Genomic DNA, 24570 nt, shown 5'->3' with positions numbered 1-24570 from the left:
CAGAAGCAAGCCTCGATCACCTTGAAAGTTGTTGGATATTCTTGTTCATTTCATGCTCTCATCAAAATCTACAGTATGCTAATACTGTAGCTACTATTTGGATTTATCAAACCTTGATCAAGTGGGGTCTCTTCCACGACGAGACATTTCAAGACTTCTTCTTGTTGATTCCCATAATCTGATACGATAACTCTCTCACTCCCTTGACTGGTTTCGATCATGATGCAAGTACCTAGTTCCCAAGCTTTTGTCGTTTTTTCCCTCCCTTTCGCATCATGTCAAAACGGGTGTGTTGGAAAAATCTGTCGGTGTAACAAAACCATGTTTGAGCGAGTCGCTGTGCTATCAAGTAGAGGTCCATCGTGAGATGGTCAAAAACAACCAGACTGAATGTTCGCTTTGGTGTAAAAGGCCGAAAACTGATCAAACAATAACAATATCTCCATCGATTAAGTCTGACAGGTCGTGTCACGGTCATAACTCTGGAGATTCCGCAGCCAAGGCACCGCCTCAACCCATTCAAGATACCTTTACCCATACCGCTTATGCAAAAAGGATTGGTGTTTGGTCTATCCAGGCGATTCAAATGGCACGCCTAGATGATCATACATCTATCATTTCAGCATCTTCAGCAAGAACCTCATCCGCTGGGCCCCAATTGCCTTCAAACACAGTAGCACCAGCTCGTCGTCTTGCCTCTGCCCATTGCACACCTTCAGTGCTCAGGAGATCTGACGCTAAAGGTCGATCACTCGGATTTGGTGAAATCATCCACCGAACCACACGATCTAAAGCTTGCTCGTGTGATGGATCGATCATGAATTGTGGAGGATTGACCAGTTCACCGCTACGTGGGCGGTGCAAGTCTTTGGAAGAGACATGATCTGTCATCAATTCGTTGTCGTCTCCATCTACATCGAGAATCTCAACACTCATTCGGTGAAGTTGAGACTGCTCGACTGATGAATTGTCTCGAGAGAGGGGGTTTCCGGTCGAATCTCGTTCTATGCCGCTAGTTCCAGAGCTCCAAGTGAGGCTCGGGACATCACTCATATCTCCGTTGCGGAGCTTCTGCCATGACACCCCATTGTCGGGTAGTTCGACATTTCCAGCCGTTTCCAGCATGATCAGACCAAGCGCAAAGATGTCTGCTGGTTTGTCGTATCGTCCCATCAGTATTTCAGGTCCGATATATTCTCGATCACCTTCGCCCTCAATACCAGCTTTCGCAGGCCATCGGCTTGCCATGCCGAAATCAGCAATTCTGAGAACTCCCTCAAATGTGATAAGAATATTTGCGGGTTTGAGATCGAGGTGGATGAAACCACTTTCGTGAATGTGTTTTAGGCCCTACAAACTGTTAGATCGTGTCAATCAAATGTACGAGAGTGTTTGACTTACCACTGACAACTCGAGTAGAATTTTCCAGATGCGAAAGTCGTCAAGTCTGGCCTTGAGCCCCGTCTGAGCGAGGAAAACATCAAGCGTGCCTTCTTCACAGAATTCTGTCTGGATGTAGAGATGACCTTGTTCTTCCCAGCTGTCGACAAAAGTCACAATATGATCTGAATGGCCTAGTGCTTTGAGAAAGTCCACTTCCTGAATCTTGCGTTGCCGGTCTTTGGTTCCAGTATAAGGATAACGCGATCTCTTAACTGCCCAGACTTTCTCGGGAAGGGATCCTCTTGACGAAGGACGACTTGATGAAACAGAATAGATTTTGTGGAATGGCGATGCCTCGGGTGGTTGGGAAACACGAAAAACTTGGGAGAACTCTCCGGAACCAATCAAGTCAACCTTTTCGAATCTCGAGGTCAAGCTGCTATCCAAATTGGAACCATCCACGGCAGCAAGATTGAGACTGGGACGATTCGAAAAATTGGGAAAGTATTCTCGCGGTCCTGTTGGTGTTGCTGGTATGATATTTCCCTTGTTCGTAGTTCGAGGACGTTCACCACGACCCGAGATTGTCAAACCACTTGGATCTGGAGGAAAGAATCCTTCCAATGGCGTGTGGGGAGAACCTCTTGGACTGACTGGAGGGAGAGAAGTCTTAGCAAGATCCAGCGCGGTAGAGTGTAAGAACGAGATAGAAACGTTATGCTCGGGGAGAGGGAATGAAAAATTGGGATGTTGAGACAGGTGCTTTGGAGCACACGAATCTGGCATACGAACAACGATCTTGGACGTCCGAGTAGGTCTCAGGTTAAGGGATGGAGAATCCTCCATCGTGCTATCACTGTCCTCGTCGACGTGTCTAGGGGATGCCAAAATAGGAGACAACTTACTATTGGTCAATCGGGACCCGAAACTAGAGTTGGGTGCCGTCTGAATTGTCGTCAACCCTCCTGTATGATGAGGCGAGGGTGACACGGAGTTGCGGTTCTGTTCGTCAGGTAGGTGTTTGGTTGGAGTAGGGGGGTAATCAGAATCTGTCGACTGGCTGTGGGCGCGAGTCAAGGGTGATCGGGATTCGGTCTTCTCTTCACTTTCGATGGATGCAAAGCTTCCTTTCCGAAGGAGATTGTGCTTGCTAGAGCGAGTGCCAAATATCCCAACACTCCGGGCGAAAGGGAACGCTGATATCTTCGATTGCGTGTAATGAGAGTCCAACGGCGTAGAAGGTTGTCCAAAGGAGGGTCGTGCTCTGTGGATCGCCGGTTTTGGTGCGGCAAAGTTCTCGTCTGCTTGGAATACCACAGACTGCTTTTTGCAAGGAGTATCAGGCATGTGAGCCTTTGGTAGACCGGCGTTGGGATCGTCAATGTTTCTGTTTTTCTTCGAGATCAAACCTGTTGACATGAAGGCTGCAGGCAATGGCTTTGCTGTCTTATAATTCCCTGGGGTTGCAAATGAGCTTTGAGAAGAGAAATCATGGTCTCCTGTTGACGGTGTCGGTCTTGAAGCACCGATAGGTAATGACTTTGAGAAATCATGCGATCTTGGTCTGGTTGGTCGATGGACAGGTTCATGAGTAGGAGATTCATCCTGATCGCTTGCAAGCGAAGAAGATTGCGTCAACGTTCGCGAAAGAGGGTGGCGAGAGGTCTGTTGGCTGTTTTGAACGGATGACAACGGATGTATCGAAGCACTTGGTAAAGTTCCTTGACTTGAAAATGGACTATCACGCCGAATAGGATCGAGATGATTGTCCAAGGACATTCTGTAACCTTTCTTCGTGCTTGGTGCCGGGGTGGATTCCAACCATGACTTGTCCAAATCCATGGCCTGAGTGAATTTGAGATTACTCGGTCGATCAAGCTGTCGCTGTTGCAAAGTTGATTTACGAAGAGACGAGGATCGCTTAGGAATGGTTGAGAATCGAGTCGATGACAGAGAACCACCCCCACTAAAGAAGTCATTGTCATCTTGTGACCGCTTGTCTGTGAACATTCCTCCGTCCAAATCATTCGACTCAAAGATACTGAAGTCAAGTCCGGGACCATGAAGACTTCGTCTCTTTGCTGAAGGGCTGTCGAAGGGCTGCTCCTCATCCGATCGAGGAGCCTCGGAACGCTTCATTGGGCTCAGAGGTGCGACATTGGCAATCGACATCAGGGCGCCACCACTCCGCCGCTTCTCCTGCCGCGTCTGAGCGGCTTTCCAAGTGACTGGTTCTTCCAGAGGACGCGTGTCATTTTCTTTCAATTCACCCGTCAGACATTTCAAAGCCAACTCACGTTCTGCTTCCGTCGAGCTTCTTTTCCGCAGTGGCAGGGGTGAGGAGTTGCCACCATCGGTTGAATCTGCTAGGGCGCGTTTTGAAGGACTCTTTGGCGATGTGCGGATACGATTGAGGCCATGTGTCTGAGTGGTCCGGCGGAGAATGGGTCGTTGAAAGCGTGGAGTCTGTGAGTTGCGGTTTGAATGTGGAGATATGATACTGGCCATGTGTGATAAACTGTCGGAAGTCGACTTTCGAGAGGGTGAAAGTGGTGAGGGTGAGAAAGGTAGATTGCTCGGCCCTGGGGACCGAAAGGGGAATTGACGATGGTCTGATTGCTTCGAAGGAGATCGAGAAAGGGAACGTCGGATTTCGCGAATGGCATCGAAGTGTGAGAGGGCTTTGGGTGAATGATGATGGGCACCATCTCGATCCTCACGATGAGGGGAGTACGTTGCCATCATGGCTGGCAGTGTTTGTGGGTGTTTCGAATTGGGCCAATAGTCTTATGGTGTCTCCCAGTTCATCGAAATGGCATCCAAACAGCAAGGGTAGCTGAGACAATGTCTTCCAACCTTTTCAAGAGTTCAACGCGCGGCGGTTTACCAGAAACCCAGCATATTGACCGCCCAAGAACAGAGTCGAGCGCGAAGAGAGACGGGTCAGACCCAGAACGGACCGAGTGTAGTTTGTAGGTATTATTCCGATCGGTAGCTCCGAATGGTAGCCGAAATCCTGCTGGGATATCGATACTTGTAGAGTGGCGAGGGTGCAAGACGAGGAACAATCAGGCAGGCTGACTTGAGCCGACGAGGGCCAAAGGGCAGAAAGCCAACAGTGAGGCGTGTACGAGGTAGAGAGGACGATTCAAGATGTGTAAGAGTCAGAAAGATAACAATGACAATAGCCTGAAGGGTGACCTTTGCTCTTGCTCGGGTTGTGAACGCGAATCGGGACTTGGGTAGCAATAGTAAGAGGTGAGAGGCAAGTGCGGGATCGCGTCGAGCGTCGAGACCAATGGAGCAGGCGCGATGAGTGAAGTTTGTTTACGGGATCGGCCGTCGATTAGGTGACGTGAGGGTTGAACGGGTTGAAGGGTGGGATGTGCAATGTATCGTCGTAAGCTGGATGATGAGAGGATCAAGGATGATAGAATTACTCGCAGGTGAGTGGAGGATGGCGACGATGATGAGATGAAGGTATCCTGGGCCGGGTTAGATGCTCGATCAAGAATCGATTCGCACAGAAAAAATGAGTGGACTTGGATCGAGTTGGACTGGACTGGACACGTTCGCCTTCAAGATTCAAAGTTGGACGCGTCGAGTTTAGCCAAGACACGTACGGGTGGTGAAAAGTAAACAAAAAGGCCCTGTTAACGACAGTCTGGCTTAGTGGCTGCCCAACATGGATGGAGACCTGGATAGGCGGTCTCTCATCGAGTCACATGGGCACCTGGACAGGGTCCTCTAGGCACCGAATACGGGTACCTAACCGTTGGAGGGCCACAGGTTCAAGTCACAAAGCAATAAATCGGGTGACAAGGGCCGCCACACCCAAACCACGCTCGCAGTCACCACATTTCTACTCTCGTTTGCACCTCCCACAATCATCCTCACGCCATCCGAGATTATGCTCGACCAGTCCAATTTCTATCATGTGCGACATCGATGCTAAGGCTTCCCGTGATTGTCGATAGCGAGGACGCACGGACAACCACACCAGATTGCAAGGAGCCGCCTTAACCGCACAACAAAAAAGGACGGGTTCTACGGGGCACCGTCCTCGTCCATGAGCATCTCACGTATTCCGTACCCCGTATCGAGCGGGCATTGAAGTCAAGTCTAAAGTGAATTGTGGATGGAAGTCGCCCCCGGCTTGGCGGCCATTCCACGGTCGCCCGACTGGGCCAACTTGAAGGGGAGGAGAATACCCCTGTTGGCTTGAGAAGAAAACGAATTCCTTCTTCTCCCAGAAATTAGGGCCCGGTCCCCGTAGCCTGTATTGTCAGTGTAGTGGTTGGTCCGACTGGATACTCCTGGAGAAACCCCCCCGTCAATCCGCCAGTTAGCCCACGGGGATCGGATAGAGTGCATGAGAAGCGTGGTCGTTTGTCGGCCACGGCAGCCACCGCAGGATGCCACGTTGAGATGTGCCGCTACAATGCCGCAGCCTGCATCTTTTTGTCAGGGCTTTTTCTGCCAGCCACATCTGTCATCCAAAACTTGAAATGCCCCGAGAGGAGGTCATTCCGAATAGCGTCACCATCTTTTATCGATTATGGTAGTTCTCTAACAGAATAGTCAGGACCTAAAAGTACGGAGTATGCGTGGGCCTGGGGACCTTTTGCCCCTTCTCCCTAAATGCCCTAGGGCACCAAGTTGGCACCGCGGATAGACCCCAACCCTTTAGGTACTGACTTAGGTACCGAAGCCAACTTGGTTGGCACCCCGTTGACAGGCACTGGCTTGCTGACGAACTGGAATTGCCGTGTCTTTTCTCAACCACTGCACCGTTCATCCTCGCTCACCCGTTTCAAGTTTCAATTCGTTTTCAACTCCACTCTTTGTATCTGTTTCCCATCCACTTCCGATCGTTTACTGTTGCTGTTGCACCTCTACTACTACTGCGTACTCCCATTCGTGCTCCCTCCCTCTTGACCGACTGTTACTACCCGCCACCTATACCTCGGACGTCAGTCTCGACCTTGACCCTTCACTCATTTACCCGACAGCCTGGGAACCTGTTGAACCCGCTCCAACGATCTCGGGTTCGCTCAGGCACCTGCCCACCACATACCACGAACGGCCCGTTCTTCCACTGTTGACCTTCCACGTAACCTGCGCTATGGTTCTCTTATTACAACTACTGGTGCATTAGCCTCAAATCGGCAGTCGGCTGCCCAAAGGAAATAGGGATACACAAGTTGAGAACCGCAACTAGAAAAAGAAATACTCGGCGCGGACCATGTCTGCACCTTCTGAGAATCCTCCTCCCTTGGGACCCGGCCCTGTCGATCAATCAAAAACCTCACGAGAGAATTCTCCTGCCCGCAACTCTCGCAGTGTCTCTGCCATACCCCATCTATCACGATCCCGGAAAAACAGTCAAGAGTTCAGTCCTACCCGGAATGCAACCGCGGGTGGCTCTCTCTCCACTGTCCCCTCTGCTGCAGCGGTCCAGCGTGCTCTCTCCGCCCAGCGACCCATTCTACCACCAGCAAGTGTCGACGGTGTCTTGGAAGGAGCACGCAGCGGCGAGAGACAGATGAAGTCGGGTCAAACGTCGCCGGCATGGCGAACCGCTCCTCGCGTCAAGTCTCCTCCTCCGAAGAATGGGAGAGTTCCACCTCCTAAAAAGAGCGAAACAGAGCAAACCCCTTCCAATACCTCGTCCAAGAGGTTGGCTGCAGCGTCTTCGCCCGAGCAAGTTGGGGCTATGCTGGTCAATGATAGCCAGGAACCAGAAAGGAACAACTCAGCCGTGCGGACTCCCCGCGGTCCCAGCACTGGCACAAGTTTGCTCGAGACTGTCGCCGAGAGCAGTCTTCCCACCACTCCCTCGATTGGGCCCGTGTTATCCTCTCCATTGGAGTCACGGGTTGAAGTTCCGTCGCTGGATCCCAAGGTCGATGTCCAGGCCGAGTCATCGATCGCGAAAGAAGGCGACGGCAGTGGCGGCGATGTTAGCACCAAACCCAACACAAGCAAGACCGAAAATGGCAGGAGATCTAGGGCTCCAAGCACATCGCGGCCGGCATCAGAGCTTGCTAAGCGCTCTCTAACCAATCTCACAACTGCCAAGAATAAACCTACGGTGGATCCACCCAGGACTATGACGGTGGAAACTGAAACTGTGACGTCCATGCCACAGCTCCTGAATCCTGACCGAGGAGCTTCTGGTCGAGATGGTACCGGAAGTATCAGGGCCAAGCCAAGCTCGGAGACCATCCGGCCTAAAAAGGAAAAGAAGAAAACCACACGCAAGACGCCATCTCTACATGCCGGGACCGCGACATCGAAAGCCGACCTTTTCGAAGCCAGAGTTGCGAGTGCAGTGGATGAGGCTGATTCTTCGGATTCTGATGAAACCTTTGTGTATGAATCCAACCCAGTGGATCGCCCGATGAGGCACCATTCGCGCACACCGAGTGCTACATCATTGACCAGCCAGGATCAGTTCGGGACACGAAACAAACACGGGGTGAGGAACGGAAGCCATGCTATTGCCGGCAAGAAGAGCATGAAGTTTTCTAACAACACTTACAATAATCACCTCGATGGAGAACCAGGCGCGGACGGTCGTGGAAGTCAACGCAATGCAAGTTCCACTCCACGCCACCATCACATCAGCCGACATGGGAGACCGCATCATACTTCAATTCTTGATACCGATTCTCCATTCACTCAAGCAAGCAAACAACACTCTCCTCGCTCTTCCGTCAATAACTTGTCTCGATTTTCTCGGCCTAACAGTCCTCGAGTATCGAATGGACGCCTACCAAACACTTCCCGAAAGGGAGACCCATATGATGCGTATGACGATGCTGCCGATGACGAGAGAGCACCATTGATTGGATCAGTTCGAATCAACCGATCTCGCCATAGCCGTCGACCACAGAGTGGCAGCTTTCGACCGATGGATTACAATGACGGGTACGAACAAAACTATTGTGGACGATGGGGCAGCTGTGCTTTCCTCGCGTTCATTTTGGTTCTGGTTTGTATGGGAATAGCTACTTTTGTTGTGGCTGTCAATCGACCATTGATGGATGTGTCGATCAAGCATATTCAAAATGTGCTTGCTTCGGAGCAAGAGATCATGCTGGACTTGCATGTCGAAGCCACCAACATGAATCTGTTTGTCATTACCGTTACCGATTTGGATGTCAATCTTTTCGCGGAGAGCCCGTACGTGGGAACGAACGAGGACTGGAAGGGAGGGGAGACCACACTGCGCTGGGTCAAGCGAGGTAGCTACTGGCCACCTTGGCAGTCACCAGACGGAGTGGATGAAGGTACAGACCCCATCGACGATCCGGAGCCTGGAACACAAAAGATGCTACTGGGAAGGATTTTCGAGTTTGATTCACCATTGGTGTTTGATGCTTCGCCTGTGCGGCGGACACGCTCATCATCAGTGGGGGAGATACGCCTCGCGAAACCAGGAAACCGAACAGAAGAGGGCGGATCTGCTCGATGGGAAAGAGTGTTGCAACACCCGTATGACTTGATCGTGAGAGGAGTGATTAAATATCAACTTCCATTGAGCTCAAAGTCGCGATCGGCCAAGATTGGCAGTCGGATCAAGGTTCTCCCGTCGGATGATACAGGGGATGGTCCTGGTGACAAGTTGAATTCATCATGGGCAGTTGGCGGCCGATAAGAGATGCCGTTTGAGGGCCTGCAACAAGCAGGCTTGTATACATGATGGCTCGATAACGAATATGGACGAATTTCATTTGTGAATGGCGACCAAGCCTGACATTGCATTAAGGGCTTATGACGATCAGATACCCCAGAACGCACCAAAAAGCATTGGGATTGCAGTATAGCTGCTTCAAGCACGGTGGGGATTAGAATGGAAAACATCTTGCAAAGGAAATTAACCAAATTTCCAGACATGGGGGTTGTTGAGGTTTATTCTTTTTGTTTGGGAAGGTGTTGGAAGAGAGCACGGAAGGGGAAGTGTGTCACAGATCGGACTCGGAGTATAAAGCTGGCCGACAAGTACATCAGTATGTAGGGACTTAGGTAGTTCAGTGGTAGTGGATGATCTGAATCCTACATCAAGATGCCAGGTGATTGCTGTCCAGGAGGCTCTCGATGTTATAATCTGTCGATGCCTTTAAACTTTGGAATGATAGCGGGAGGGAGAAGCTTGACCGGTCTCCCGCCGCAAGATAGGTGCCAATCCTAGGCGCGAGGGCCCGATCATGCAACTACATCCGGCCCTACCTACGAAGTACCTTAGATACCTAAGGTAGCGGGACTTGTCCTTGTAAGTTGTATCTGGGGACGGAGTGGCACAAAGTACAGGCATGGTGCCTCCCTCAGCGTCAGTGCCCGTCTAGGCCATCAACTACTTGGGTGACTTCCTGACGTGTACACGGGGGAGTCATGCACCTGCAGTTAACACTCCATTGCTAAACATCCTTTGCAATCCTGGTATGACCGGTCTGCAAAGGATGAAGCTCTTGATCTTGCTATTCATACTCGTCACTTGAGCGAGAGATAGAGATATCAGCTCCGAGTCCAAGGGATGCAGTGATTGCCCCACCATTACAAATTTCAGTTCAAGTTGACCTTGCCTCTCTCTCCTCCTCCCACTGCCCACTATTTCCCCTCCTCTAGCGGCCTCGGGCCCCTCTGCTCGTTCTCGCCCACTTGCTCAACGGCTGCCCAACCTGGATTTTCTCCTACTGCAGCCTGAAGACTCGTCTTTCCGACCCGGCTGACCAGTTATCATATCTCTTTCATTTGTTGAATGACTGGCTAGCCTTCAGGCACACAACTCTCACATGGTTTGCTGCTGCAAGTGCCAGCGAAAGTCACCTGGGCCTCAAGTAAAGGACCGCTAACTTGGTCACCACTGCGACGCTCTTCCTGTGTACAACACAGTCCTGCGCCTACGCCTGCGCTGCCCACCACTCTTACGAAGCCCACTACTACTAGTATCTGATCCTTCCACTCACCTCAATATTCGTCCTCATCCTCTCCCTCCACCGCTTCCCCTCCAACTCACCTCCACCTGCCCTTCTGTTCACTCCGAACTCTACTCACCATCTCGGAATTAATCTCGTCACCCATTCTCCGTGCTCCCAACCGGGCTGAGGATTTTCTTTCTAAATAGCCTCCATTGTACATCTCCCTCGCTCAGCCTCGCTCACTGTGCAAGCCCAAATCTGAGCCTTATCGCCCAAAGGGCAGCACTCCTCTCCCCACCACAGTCTTTCGTCACCTACCTTCAACATGGGATCTGTCTATCGAGGAGATCGTTTCGACGATTCCCGCACCTCAGTCTCTTCCGCTCGAAGAGATGGCGGCGGCTATACAACCCGCACCCGCTATATTGTGAAGGAAGATGATGCTCGGTCTTCCATTGGTCGAGACCATCGAATCATTCCCGAGCGCGCCGAGCGAATTGAGGAAACACGCATCACTCGACGCGAGGTTGAAGAACCCGTTCGTGAAGCTCGTCGAGAGGAGCCTCGCTACACTGAGCGTGAATTGGTCATTCGTCGTGACCGCGACGATGACAATCGCAGTCAGTATAATTACGACACAAGACGTGAGGAGCCCGCTACCGTTGAAAAGGAATTAATCATCCGACGTACTACTGAGCAAGAGCCACGTCGAGATGATGCTGCTTCCGTTGTACGTTATGATGATCGTCCACGTGGCGATGTTAGGGTCACTGAGACCCGCTACCGTGACGACTATGAAGTCCTTTCCCCTACCAGAGGCATGGACGACAGGGACCGGGACTTGCAACGTTATACACGCACTTCTGAGTACTACAGTCCCCCTCAGCCTCAAACTATTGTCATCCGACAGGAACCCATCATTATTCGAGAGCGTATACGGGATGATGACTACCAGATTGTTCGGAAATCGGATATCGAGGATGATCGAACCGTCGTCCGTAGAGACCAACCTCGAGGCGAGGAAGACTTCTTTTACGAGAAAAAGGTTCGTGAACGAATAGAAGAACCACGTCGCGATGAAGACGACTACTATGAGCGCCGCACCAGACGCCGTTCAGTTAGTCCTCATGATTCCGTCTCTCAAAGAGGCCGCGACTACAGCAGTGATGATAGCATGGTCTACGTACGGAAGGAAGTTCGAGAAGATAGCCGTGAAGCTAGTCCAGATCGTCGCAAGAATCTTGCTGCCGGTGTCGCTGCCGGCATTGGTGCTGCAGAGTTGCTCAGAAACCATAAGAAGAAAGAAGGCCGTGAGACATCCCATGGAATTGGCCGCTTGGGTCGAGACCTTGGTGCAGGTGCTTTAGGCGCCGTTGCCGCCGAGGGAATCTCACGTGCGAGATCGGCTCACAGAAGCAAGAGTAGACGCCGTTCCAGGGATCGCCGCTCCCGATCACGATCTCGCTCTAGAGACCGTGACCGCGACCGTCGCTCTCGTTCACGGAATCGAAGAAGCAGATCTAGATCCAGGTCATCTTCAAGGTCCAAGTTGAAGACCCTCGGTGCGCTTGGCCTAGGAGCAGCCGCCTTGGCCGCGGCAGCCACAGTTGCCTCCAAGCGTCTTGGTAACAAGAAGGAAGTTGAAGAACCTCCCCGACGCAGCCGATCTCGCCGTCGGAGAGACGATACCCTTTCCGAACTCGAGAACGATCCCACAGCAGACGATGCTCGCAACCCCAAACATCGTAACAAACGAATTGCAGAAGCTGGTGCTGCCGGTGCTGTTGTTGCTGGTCTCATTGAACGAGCAAGAAGCAAATCTCGAGGGCCTCGTGATCAAAGCAAAGTGAGACAAGCACTGCCAGTCGTTGCGGCCGGCTTAGGTAGTGCCGCTCTCGCTGGCTTGTATGAAAAGAACAAGGCCAAGAAAGAGGCGGAAGTGGTCCAAAAGGAAGAGCGTCGTGCACGCTCAAGATCGAGAAGTCGAGCTAGGACTGATGCCTACTATGACGGTCCAAGAGATGCTGCCGTCAGTGATCCAGGTTTGATCGAGTATGGTAATGGGCCAATGCATGGAAACAATTTTGGCCCAGACTACTACGGCCGACCCGCTCCTGTTGATAACTATTATGGCGCTTCCAATGCCGTGGTACCAGCTGCGGCTGCTGGGGCAGCAGGTTATGCTGCCCAGCGAGGAACAAGAAGTCGCAGTCGCAGTTTGAGCCGAGAACGCCATTCCCGACGATCATCTCGCAGTTCGAGTGCCTCTCCAGGGAGACGCCACCACAGTCGGAGGCGCTCACGAGACGCCGATAGATATGGCGCAGCAGGCGCGATTGGAGGTAGCGAGTACAACCGACGCAAAGAAGAAAAGAGAGAGCGCAAAGCACGGAGACGTAAGTACCTATTCACATGAACAAAAATCGAACCGACTGACTGTTGATATAGGTGCAGAAGAAGAACAGGCCGCCGGTTATAGAGGTCATGATGGTTATGAAGACCCATACAACCCGGGCGTTCCGTACGCTGCTACCCCAGATCCTTATGCCTCGCAGTCAGGCTTCTATCCACAGACCAGTCAATTCCCACCACCACCAGGTGCTATGCAGTATAATCCACAAAATCCAGCCGCACCGGTCCCAGGGGCTGCCCCATACGGTGCTCAGAATTACCCGCCACCTCCAGCTGGACCGCCTCCAGTTGTTAACAATTATGATGCATACGCAACTGGTGCCAATCCGTATGCTCCGCGTGGCCCTGAAAATGTGAGTGCTGCGCCGAATCCTGTGTTTGGCAATCTTTTTACACCCGCCACTCCCAATGACCAGCACCATGTACAAGATGGTATGTCGTCGTCACGCCAAATGCGACACAATGTTCGCTGAGATGTCATTTGCACTGTACAGATGTGCTAACAAAATTATCCATAGGTATAAGTCGGGAGGTTCCTGCTCAGGCTCCACCATACATCAACATACAACCACCTTCAACAACAATGCCATTGAGCCATCCTGTTCCCGTTCCTATCTCGACCACCATTCCTTCGCATACTTATCCTCCTCCGGACGACATATTGCCACAACCACCTTCATCTCTACGTGAATTACCATCATCGCCACCTCCCTCTAGCCCGAGGAAAAGCGTTCAATTTTCTGAGAAACCAGAAGTATCAACCTTCTCTGATCCAAATCCGATAGACCCAGAAGCCGAGGGCTCGGAACATCATCATCGACACAGGCACTCTCATTCAAGAGGATATGACGCAGAAGACGACACTGACACAACTCCCGATGATTCAAGGAGACGTAGCCAGGAACACTCCGGAAGGTCCCTGGAAGCCGAGGATGCCATCAACGGGAATGAGAAACGAAGACACCGGAGACGACGCTCACATGATCCAAGCTCATCGAGGAGAGAACCAAGCTCGAGAGACAGGCCACCTGAGCGTGTAGCCAGCCCCGCAGATTCCGAGGGGACAGTCGATTTACCACCACGATTCGACGAAAAGGGGAGGAAGAGAGCAGAACAAGGCGATGATCCTCTTGCTGACAAAGTTGAAGAGCTCCTATCTGGTAAAGGCGCAGCAGGAAAAGTGTTGGGCAATTTTCTCGACGGGCTCTTTGGACCCGATGGACGGGGCAAGAAGAGCAGGTGATTGATTTCCTTGGAATTCTCGTGATCTGCATACGTTATTCTTTGATCTCCAAGGTTTGTTTGTGATGACATAGCTGGAGAAGAGCCCCTGATTTATTTTGAAATGGACCGAACACGAATTTTCTATTTCTTCTAATGTTGCAAATGATAAGGATGAGGGATGAGTACATGCGAGGTAAACTGACTTGGTAATTCAACGGCCCGGAAATGCACGACCATGAACTTGACGACCACGAATTAAAAATAAAATCGAACCACTCCACGGAGTCAATGACTGAATGAACGACTTAATGAATGGATTCTTTACATACAGTATAACTGCTGGCTTCAATTGATAACAGACACTTTATAATGGAACTCGTGAGCACCAAGATCTTCCCACACCGGCAGCAGCAGCCTTCGCGGCATGCCATGTTTATCCCAACAATACTACACAAACGAAACTATACTAAGTGCGGTGCAGGGCGGTGCGGTGCGCCCGGACTTTTCAAAACCGCTCTTGCCGCTTCGTGTACCCGGTCGCCGCATCCGCAAGCCATCGCCCGACCTTTCCCGCCGTACTCTTCTTCCTCCTTGACGCTGGCACAGGCTCCGGTTCGTCAGAAGTATCGTTGACGATCGACGCATACCGCGACCCAACATCGGCGTCGCCATCGAGTGCCGCGGCTGACGTCGACGTCGAAGGTGTGATACTGGCTGATGGAGCTGGCGGGAGGACACTTGCAGGCGAAGACAATGTCCGCGCCAACGTGGCGTCTCGCTCGATTTCCCGGCGCTGGGAGTCGAGGTGCGCGAGGCGGGCTTTTTCTTCCGTGGCGTTGAGGAGGCGGCCGTCTTGGTCTGGATCTTGAGGTGGTGGTGGGTTTTGATCGTTGGAGCTGCGCGGAACAGGAACGGCGTTGCTGGCGGATGATGAGGAGGCTGCTGTTGCTGCTATTGATATTGATGTTGCGGCGTCATATGAGGGTAGGAAGTCAGCCTCGGCGGCACGAATGGATGTCCCTCGGATCGTCGCCAGTAATGGATTTGCGGAGGACGCTGGTAAGATTCCCTCATCGATCACATCCCCATCTCCCTCTCCAGGACTACTGCCACTTCCACCACCGTTCGTAGCGGCGATATACCCGGGCGGCCCACTTGTGGCACGCCGGACATACGAGTCGTGACTTGAGGGGCCAGACGCCGGTGAGAGCGGTTGGAAGCCCCGGGCGCGCAGCCTCGCCTCCTCGATGCGTTGCTCCCGCGTCGCCTTCTCCTCCGTGCTGCGCTCTTTCCAGTACTGGTACAGTGGGCCGCGTGAGTATTCGCTCGAGAAGATTGATGATCGGGGCATGGCTGCTCTCTAGAGTGCTTGGTGTGTATACTACTGTGTACTCACTGCCTAAGAGATATGCTTCGAGTTGGGAAAGTGAGGCTAGTCAGGAATCAGAGTTGCGCTGGCAGGACAGTTCATAGTAGATGGGGAGACGAAGTAGAGACCCCCCTATTTCTCTGGGATTGATCGCGCTAGAACGGGCAGTAGTACTCTGGCAATCTATAATCACGCTTTACGCAACTGAGCTCTTCGAATACCTGTGATGAGCAGTCACAAGCACCAGAGATAAATCAGTGTTCATAGGCATGGATACCTAAGTATGTGTTAATGCAGTGTGACGAGGTTGAGATTTCGGAAATAGCGGCACGGTGATGGTTTGCGAATACGATGCTCTGCACTGAAATGTTACCCATGTGTAGTGAGACGGACGAATTAGCGGCGTCACTCGTCACCACACCCCTACCCCGCGAAAGTTCGCGATGCCAAAATTGCATTGGAGGAACTGTTGAGGTCTATTTTTGGGGCGAGTGGTAAACAGGTTGTAATGATCATGTGGTGGGTTTGTTGACTGGTAAGGCTAAGGATATGGGATATCGAGCTGTCAGTGAGGCAATATTTTGACTGATACTCGATGGGATGCGTCTCCATTGAAATAGGAAATAAAAGGAAGCCGGTCGATGACGAAACGGGGATGTTCACTCTCGCAATGCTGGGTGACTGATTCTTCAGAAGCGGCAGTTTTCGACCAGGAGGAAGACGTTGCGACTACCTAGGCATCTAGGTATTCATCCAGTGTAGCAGATATCACAGCCTCAGCTAGCGTAAAAAGTGCCTTGCCGAAGAGCGACTCATCATGAAGAGCTGAAGGTTCAAGGTTGAAGACGTCAATCTCATTGCTGCCTGAGGCATCCCGTCACCTCAGAATAATGGTAATATCCCATCCATGATGAATGACCACATTCGACTGTATGTGTATTTGCAACGACGTTTGATGTTTTTTCTTCGCCTGCCAATCCCCCCCAGAAATGCATTTCGATCACATCTAGAACACAAGAGCGGCACCCTTCGTCTTCTTGTCACCACTGTTCATCATAGTCAGTTTTCGAGTCTCGACAGAGAATGTGTACTGGAGCAGTCCATACCCAAGTTCGAAATGCTTGCAACGCTTCAGTGATAATTGAGCCTTGGTCTTGCATTGTGTGCACTCCAATCTCAACACGACCTTCTTGGTTGTCTTGGCTTTCTTGTGGAAGACAGGCTTGGTTTGACCACCATAACCGGACTGCTTGCGGTCGTATCGACGCTTTCCCTGTGCGAAGAGCGAGGCCTGAATCGGTGTTGGTTAGTGGATCTCGAGTCTATCTCTCGTGGTTTTGAAAACGTACTTTTCCGGCCTTGTATTGTGTGACTTTGTGTTGGGTATGCTTTTTGCAGGTCTTGCCCTTGCAATAAGTGCGACGAGTCTTGGGAATGTTGACCTGGAAAAGAGCTGAGTGTTAGCCTTCTTCCCTCATCGTGTTTGTCCAGTCGCAAGTCATTCCTCGTGGTATCAGACGAAGGAAACGAGCCGCATTGGTCCCTGATTGTTTGGGCGGTTGTCGAATTCATCCCAGTGGTCGTGACATCGTCCCTCCCCAGAATGATATATATCATCAACAATCACTTCCCCCTCTTGTCTCTCGATAGTCATCCTTCTCCTCGTTCCCCAAGTTGGCGCTCTCTCTGGACGTGGGAATCGATCAAGGTAGTACATGGAGTCTTTAGAACTTACCATCTTGACTGATATGCAAGCGCAGGTCGCGTGTTGTAGGTGGTGATATTCAATCTCTAACAGTGTAGAGGACTTGTGGTCACGATCAAAGTCCGCAGGCGAATGCCAAGACCACACAGGTTTTTGATTCTCACGGGTTTTGTGGGAAGTTGCACCACCACCCGAAAAGGGAAGTGAGCCGATCTGATCTTATCTTATCGCATCTCCAAGATTGCCCATCCACCGAGCCGCGTCACGGTCTGCGAAGACTACTAACAGGATGTACTCGTATATCCTCTTGCCAGCCCCGCTCTATCCGCCATTGGTTCCTTGGTCGAAAGTAACAAGGCGCAAAGGAAACCTTCTACGGACCTAGGTTTCTGGAGGAATAAAATGGTGCTGTGTCGCACATTTCCCACGAGCTTCGTATTCCTTGGTCTGCAGTAGCAAGGTATCAGTCGGGGTTTGAGACCTGAGGCAATGGCCAAAGTTGACTTTCAAGACCTGTCTGGTACCTCTACCCCCATCACGGCGAATCCTTATGACGGCTTGATCACCGCTTGCAATTCTGATCCAGTACGATTCGTTTGTAGCAGAAGTGGAATGTCATCTGATGAGCCTTCTAGAAATTGATCCAAGAACGGTATTTGCAGCATCGCATCACACGCAATGGCCAACAGAAGGAGAAAATCCTTGGTGAGGATTTCAAAGGCTGGATTCTAGATGAGCATCTCGTCAAATTGGACGGACCGCAACGAGATAGCAGCTATGTCGACCCAAGGAATTGCCTCGTCTTTTGGGCAAGACCACCTGGCAAAGTCAGAACCATGATAGATGTTATTCAGTCGAAGCTCAAAGACGCTGCTCCGGGTAAGCCATGGTGGGTTACAGTATAGCGAGAATTGATACTAAATAGGATTAGATCTTTGGTTGATGCCGTTGGATAATTTGCACATGACAGTGATGGAAGTTGCTCATTCTAGAACGGAAGAAGAGATTTCGCGATTGATGGACACTCTTCATGCGCATTGTAAGGAGATTTGCGACCACACAGATACTCATCGATCGCGCTTGATCAAGCCATTGTTGAGTTATGACTCTGCCGCACTCGCATTGAGCTTCGTTCCAGCGGCTGGGGAAACTTTATCACACGGTCGATCAGCAGCAGATGATGAGTACACCTATCACCACCTACGACGAGACACATATGCCGGGTTGACCGAGGCAGGCATCCAGGTCGGTTCGAGATATGTGGTTCCTTCTGCACATCTCACAATAGCAAGATTCAATTCACCCAACGTCTTTGGCGGAGATCCATTGGACGGGAGCCTTGCACTAGATCCCAAGAAACGGAAACACTGGATCAACGAGATCGAGATAATAAACCACTGGCTTGAGGCGGAATATTGGCCCAGGGAATCTGGGAACATCAAGCCCGGTGGTGAATGGATTGTGGGAGAGGAAAAAGGACTTGACTTCCGCAATGGAAGATTGTGGTACGGAGGTGGTCAGACCATCTACTTGGGTCAAGGTTTCGTTCATGGAGAGCTGTGAGATTTTGTGTATTTGACCTCAATGGGCCAACGTCTCCTACAAGCCAGAGTGTAGCCTCGATCATCTGCGACCACATCTACTTTTTAATAGTCGCCCGTTTTGTACGTGTAAGAGCAGTCCATCTGTTTTGATATCGGATCACACAATTGGTTGACGTCTTAGCGGATGCAGCCTCGCGGATCCCGGACAATTACTCCTGACGCTGTTATGACGCTGAAGACATGATGTTGGAGACCAATTAACAAGCGAAAATCTGAAAATCCATCAACCCTATTATTAAACCTATCGTATAGAATTGGTATTTATTTCCTAAGAAAGGCTTAATCTGGTTACCTGTGTAGAAGTATTCAGATATCGTCACCACATTATTGTTTCTTGACTTTTGCATCAGAAACCCGAAGCAAAAATGGCGGCTTCTACTAAAGCCCCAGCATATTCAAGTGATGACAATGTCAAGACATACAACCGTGCTGCACATTTGAGCCTCACAGATCCAGAAATCAGGATCCACTATGTCGAAACACGACCAGGCACCAAAAAGATCAAGAAAGGCACGATTCTTCTGATTCACGGCTTTCCAGAGACATCATACCAATTCCGACATGTCATGGCTCCGCTCGCCGAGGCAGGGTACCATGTCATTGCGCCTGACAAAACAGGACACGGGTTGAGCAGCAAACCGATTGGAAATGTCCATCAGCAAGACCCCTTCACCAAGAAGTCGCTCGCCAAAGATCTTCATCGGCTTTTGACAGAGCACATTGGAATCCACGACAAGATTCATGTGGTAGGGCACGACATCGGCGGCATGGTCGCGCATGCATACGCGTGCCAGTTTCCGGACCACGTCGCTAGCGTGACATGGGGCGAGTGCCCGCTCCCTGGCTCCAAGTTCTACGAGGAGGAGAAGCACTCGCGCGCATTGTGGCACTTTGACTTCCAAAGCCACCAGCCAGACATTGCAGTTGCTCTTGTACAGGGAAAGGAGAGGATATACCTGAAGCACTTTTACGACCGTCTGACGCAGAACCAGGCGGCGTTCACACCAGAAGTCGTGGACTTTTATGTCCAGCAGTTCAGCGCCCCTGATGCCCTGCGTTGTGCCTTCCTCACATACCGTGCTTTCGAGATCGATGCCGAGCAGAATAGGAAATGGCGGGAGGAGAAGGGAAGGCTGAAATTGAAGAATATGGTACTATCGGGGGGTGAAAGCCTGCTTGCGCCCGCAGCTGAAGACATGGCTAAGGAATTCTATGAAGATGTCCATGTTGGCTTGGTGCCTGATTCTGGTCATTATCTCGCAGAAGAAAATCCTGAAGGGTTTGTCTCTGAACTATTGAGATTCATTGAGGCAAGGTAGGATTCAATATGGTCCTGTCTTACAATCCGTGCCATGCAGCAACGGATGGGGCGAGCCTGCGCGTGGTGGTATATGAGGTTGCGAATCTTCACCAGGGAGATAGCATTATGTAGTTGACTCATCGGCGAAGAAGAAAACCTCACCTAAAAGTTCCTAGTCTGTCCAATCTGCTATCAGCATGAGGGTGTCTCTTTGAGATACCGTGGTCGAGGTTACTCTTGTTCGTCAGGACCACTTTCAGAGTTCGAAATCATGCGAAGAGTTGCTAGATGGCCACAGCAGCCCGGCTTCATAGACAACCATCCCCTGCGCTTTCAGTCATCATGCAGACGTCTTCCAAGCCTTCTGCCTCATATATCTCAGTCATAGAGCAATACTTGAAGAGCTGACGTTACTCCTTCGATCAATGGCGATCTCCGGGGTTTTGAAGCGGAGTAATACGCGATATCTGCATTGGTCATACGCACTGTAGATCTTCACGAGGAGAAGGTAGCAGCGAAGTGCCTGTAGCTCTTTTTCTGCCAATTCGTGAATCATGCGATGCTGGCATATTGCCTAGAAGATTTTGAGGGGTTTGTAGACGAAAGTAGCTCGGCTCCTAAAATACCCAGGTACCACTAACGTTTTCTGACTGCTTACTTTTGAAATGACTTCGTTTCCTGATAGCACTGGCGGTGCCCCAGACATTCCAAGGTTTTCTTTCTCGACCTTCAAGTTTGTTGTCAGGCCTCACGCCTGGGATCGCGTCAGTTTTCAAGATCCTAGAGAATGGGATAATGATGTAGTCATTGCTAGATCGAGCTCGAGGCCGGAATCCTTGGGAAGCAGAGATCCGAAGCAGCCGAAGATTCTGCTTGCTTCAACCATCGACTCCTTCCATTTCGGGTTGCTTGTCAATCACGTAAGTGGAAACATCGAGCTCGTAATGACAAGCACGTTTTCTGAATGGCTGTCGAACCACTCTTGCATCAAAGCTCACAACTTCCTCTCCTGATGAGGTGAGCTAGCATCTCTGAACTGTCATGTGCAAGCAGCCAATTGCTAATTGACGCTCCGAAACATTCCTCTCCATAGTCCGGGGTGTGAGGTTCGAGAAGCACAATGCATGAGACTCGTAACTCAATAGGATCCGCCCAGCGCGTAGAGAGAGTCTTGGGAAGCAATCACGTTCGTTCCAAGTTCGTCTGGAGTCATGCGATCACCGATCACTTGCGGCTGGTTCAGGAACGAAGTCTCGAAGCTGTCGTGCTAGTAGAGCACTGATGCAGCAGTTCTACCTCGTGAGTGGCTAGGCGACATGCGTCTTTCGAGTTCGAGCAGCTGCAGGAATCCTCGGTCGCGAAGCTTCCAAGCATGGACTCTTTCTAAGAGAACCGACGGCTGAGCCATTGAATTGGCTCATAAGAATAGCCATGGTACGTGCCCGGATTATATAAAGTTCACATGAAGTGCCAGAACTTCTCCCACTCTCCGATCTTCAGAGCTTTCGCGTGCTATCATTTCGAACAATCAGAACAAACGCGCAATCCTGCTGAGCTAGCACATTGTTGCAGCAACTAGTCCTCATCATCAAAACTCACTCATCGCCCATCACGGTCGCAGCACAGAATTTCGTGGACGCCATGGCGTACGCCTACTACTACGATATCCCACCGCCATTGGTCGACCATCCACATGAGAGAAGTCACCAGCATCAGAATCTTCTCTCATACCTCGCTCGAAGGCCACCCCACCCTGAGACTCATCCCAATCAGCCAGATGTAGATATCCGTGACGCGGTGTCCGAGTATTTCATCGAGGTCGAGGTTCCTGGTACCAAAAAGCCTTCCGAGATCACCGTCTCATGGACCGGCTCACGCTCGTTGTTATTGACCGGCAATGTCGCAAGACCAGATTATGGAAAAGCCGAGAATTCCCAGGTGGAGGAGGAAAAGCCAGAGCCTCATTCCGGTGGGGTTCATTTGCTTGTTGGCGAGAGAAGAGTCGGACCGTTCAGGAGATACATCAATTTCCCCACAGATGTGGAGAATGTGAGCGTCACCTTGGAAGCTGGGTTGTTGAAGATTCGCGCCCCTAAGAAAGGGTACACCGAGGCTGCTGCTACAAAGGTCGATGTCCAGCATGAGTGAGCTTCGGCCCACTGGCCTAGCGTGTGGCTTCTTCATTGATCGGCGTTTTTGACTTGACGAAGTAAACTAATTTGCAGTTCCATCACTTGTTTGAATGGCGGTTGACGAATTCCGATAGCTGAATTCCTGAAAGAAGAATTGAAACCCTGTATTTACCTCATTTGGAGTCTCTCAATACTGAGCTATCAGGGCCGCGTGATTTGGATTCGTCCGCTTGATTCCCACGACCAGCTTCTACCATAGAAGGCTGAGTGCCCGGCATCCTCTTGGCGACAGTTTTGTTCGTATGCCATACGAGTAAATTATCCATCACGATCACTTGTAGCTAGTCAGCCAGAAAATCTCATCCGACTATCACATGCATTGAGACTTACCAATGAAATAGGCGATCACGACTACACCGATTTGCCAGGTACTGAGTATGAAAGCGTCTGCGGCGTCTGTGTCTGAAAAGCTAAACAAACACAACAAGCCAATACCGATTCCGACCAGGCTTCTGAGCAGAATGGACAACCACTCTCCAAGGGACTTCTGTGTCTTGCCGAACCAGTACAAAGTGGCGAGCACGAGCAAGAAGCTGCCTGCTGCAATGTAGAAGTAGACAAACACGGTGCCGAAAACGTTCTTTAGAGCCTCAGTTTTCTGTTGGAGGGTTTCGTGCACACTGTGGTCATGAGTTTCTGGTCCTTCAACGCCGAATTGGTTGAATATAGCAGTGGCAACGCCATTAACGAGGTCCGAGAGGATAGGGTCGGCTTCATCCCACCACTGTGTGGAATTGTATGGAGTTATCGTTATATTTCTCAGCGATGTGAGGTTGTAGTTATAGTCGTAAAACTGTGCCAATTGACTTTGTTTGTTCCAACCGTCGATAGTGTTAATTCCATCCTCTAGATATTGAGCCAGTCCTAGTGTCGTGTTCACTGAGTCTGGGATATTTTCGACAAGGTTCGACAATGCAACACTGAACAACATCCCATCAGCACACGGTCCCATGGGTCTAGAGGGTATTCAAGGTGACTCACAGGTAGCGTTTTATCACATTCCAAAGAATCAGCGCAGACCCTCCTTCCACCGTCAAGAGTATTCCAACATGAAGAGGGAAATGTAGTATTGCCCATACTTGCTGGCGGATGGTCCCAAATCGGTCGTGATCTATCTGGTCAAAGTAAAGGATCCAAATACAAAACTGATCGTGTTAGCATTTGCCACTGGCTCGAAGGGCGAAGAAACTTACTATGAGCAGGACACTTGATGCGACAGCCCCAATGTCCGATCCTCTCACGTTTCGTGCGTTCCAGTAAAGTTGTGACACCGAGTTAGTCATTGAAATGATGCCTTCTCCCATCATTATCAGAGTCAGTAGCCCAACACGTTCGACCAAATGTGTTCTTTTGAAGCTGACCACGCGCCAGGTGCACGAAATTGCAATCACTGACGCCGCTTCAAGGACCGCGACGATATACCATGCGAGATAAATGTCAGGGTGAGCCAACTTGACCACTTCTACACCATCATGATTGGTACTTTCTGTGACATTGAATCCCCAATATGTGCCAAGAAAGATCGCAGCAGCAACAAAGAGGGCCCCCATCGTCGCTAAAAGGGGTGTGCGAGTGTTGTGATATTGTCGGACATAGATGAACACAACGCCATACTGCACAATCAGAATGAGCCGTGACGACATGAGGATAAGACTCATTATCTGGAATATTCTGGAATTGCCCTCAACATTGGTGGTATCATAGAGGACCCCTACCATGGCGAAGCCAGTCATGATAGCAAAGGAAAATGCTTTGCAAACTCGATCAAAGCAGGAATCAGCCGCAAAACGAACATCAAAGAGGGAGGTTTGAAGCCAGGTAAACCATAGAATAGTGAAGAAGCCGATATAGTTCCGTAGAGCTGCAGTTTTTCAGACAAATTACCAATGGCGGATAAAGAGACTTACTCTTCGCGTCGACGATTTCATGGTTATTGCTGAACGAAGATAGATTGGCGACAAAGAACAGGTCATAAAAAAGTTCAATCGTGGTAGACTCATGGCGTTGCTGAAACTGTGGAACTCCTTGCCTTCTTCGTCCCATTGCTTGGTCTGCAATCAAGTCGGAAGCACTTGTTTCTGCCGAAGGTTGACCTGTATGATTGTGTGCATTTGTGGTATTTGTGAGCGGGCTTGTGATCCATGGTGTGTGCTTCCGAAACCTAGGTCCTGTCGAAATCCCACGATCGAGGACCTGTCCGATGTGCATGATTGACTAGAGCGTTTGGTAATGGCTCTCACCGATTCATAGAAGCAGCTCAAAGAAGCGATAATTGAAACCGAAGGGGACACAATTCAGCGAAGAACATAACAGATGAAGATGGATGGTGGTTCATGCCGGTTGTTCCTTCTAAGTTTACCAAGGAAACTCAGGCAATGGCCTAGAACTCTGATCCTACCTTGTGTGGCCATGTGTGTTATTTTAGACTGTGGCAATGGTTCACCGACTTGAACTCAA

General features: G+C 50.6%; 9 protein-coding genes across 9 annotated transcripts; 5 read left to right on the top strand and 4 right to left on the bottom strand.

The window, feature by feature from the left end:
* Positions 1-603: 603 nt before the first annotated feature.
* On the bottom strand, positions 604-4125 carry LTR84_011189 (uncharacterized protein; the record flags this gene model as incomplete). Its single annotated transcript, XM_064854722.1, has 2 exons — positions 604-1350; positions 1402-4125. The coding sequence occupies 2 exons, from the start codon at positions 4123-4125 to the stop codon at positions 604-606; spliced, it is 3471 nt and encodes a 1156-aa protein (XP_064709448.1).
* Positions 4126-6628: 2503 nt separating this feature from the next.
* LTR84_011188 (uncharacterized protein) lies at positions 6629-9046 on the top strand (the record flags this gene model as incomplete). Its single annotated transcript, XM_064854721.1, has 1 exon — positions 6629-9046. The coding sequence occupies one exon, from the start codon at positions 6629-6631 to the stop codon at positions 9044-9046; it is 2418 nt and encodes an 805-aa protein (XP_064709447.1).
* A 1586-nt stretch (positions 9047-10632) lies between these two features.
* Positions 10633-13962, top strand: LTR84_011187 (uncharacterized protein; the record flags this gene model as incomplete). Its single annotated transcript, XM_064854720.1, has 3 exons — positions 10633-12703; positions 12756-13151; positions 13238-13962. 3 exons carry the CDS (start codon positions 10633-10635, stop codon positions 13960-13962), a joined length of 3192 nt encoding a protein of 1063 aa, XP_064709446.1.
* Positions 13963-14448: 486 nt separating this feature from the next.
* LTR84_011186 (uncharacterized protein) lies at positions 14449-15294 on the bottom strand (the record flags this gene model as incomplete). Its single annotated transcript, XM_064854719.1, has 1 exon — positions 14449-15294. The coding sequence occupies one exon, from the start codon at positions 15292-15294 to the stop codon at positions 14449-14451; it is 846 nt and encodes a 281-aa protein (XP_064709445.1).
* Positions 15295-16318: 1024 nt separating this feature from the next.
* On the bottom strand, positions 16319-17050 carry RPL44 (40s ribosomal protein L44e; the record flags this gene model as incomplete). Its single annotated transcript, XM_064854718.1, has 3 exons — positions 16319-16603; positions 16662-16754; positions 17048-17050. The coding sequence occupies 3 exons, from the start codon at positions 17048-17050 to the stop codon at positions 16319-16321; spliced, it is 381 nt and encodes a 126-aa protein (XP_064709444.1).
* A 456-nt stretch (positions 17051-17506) lies between these two features.
* Positions 17507-18580, top strand: LTR84_011184 (uncharacterized protein; the record flags this gene model as incomplete). The annotated part of the gene is made up of 3 exons (XM_064854717.1): positions 17507-17602; positions 17653-17896; positions 17949-18580. The coding sequence occupies 3 exons, from the start codon at positions 17507-17509 to the stop codon at positions 18578-18580; spliced, it is 972 nt and encodes a 323-aa protein (XP_064709443.1).
* A 406-nt stretch (positions 18581-18986) lies between these two features.
* LTR84_011183 (uncharacterized protein) lies at positions 18987-19940 on the top strand (the record flags this gene model as incomplete). The annotated part of the gene is made up of 1 exon (XM_064854716.1): positions 18987-19940. One exon carries the CDS (start codon positions 18987-18989, stop codon positions 19938-19940), a length of 954 nt encoding a protein of 317 aa, XP_064709442.1.
* A 1622-nt stretch (positions 19941-21562) lies between these two features.
* On the top strand, positions 21563-22069 carry LTR84_011182 (uncharacterized protein; the record flags this gene model as incomplete). Its single annotated transcript, XM_064854715.1, has 1 exon — positions 21563-22069. The coding sequence occupies one exon, from the start codon at positions 21563-21565 to the stop codon at positions 22067-22069; it is 507 nt and encodes a 168-aa protein (XP_064709441.1).
* Positions 22070-22423: 354 nt separating this feature from the next.
* Positions 22424-24321, bottom strand: LTR84_011181 (uncharacterized protein; the record flags this gene model as incomplete). Its single annotated transcript, XM_064854714.1, has 3 exons — positions 22424-23069; positions 23509-23974; positions 24021-24321. The coding sequence occupies 3 exons, from the start codon at positions 24319-24321 to the stop codon at positions 22424-22426; spliced, it is 1413 nt and encodes a 470-aa protein (XP_064709440.1).
* Positions 24322-24570: the final 249 nt, after the last annotated feature.

The sequence above is a fragment of the Exophiala bonariae genome (assembly GCF_035927105.1).
Source record: "Exophiala bonariae strain CCFEE 5792 chromosome Unknown scaffold_5, whole genome shotgun sequence".
Classification (NCBI taxonomy): Eukaryota; Fungi; Ascomycota; class Eurotiomycetes; order Chaetothyriales; family Herpotrichiellaceae; genus Exophiala; species Exophiala bonariae.
This window is presented reverse-complemented; position numbering and strand designations above follow the sequence as displayed.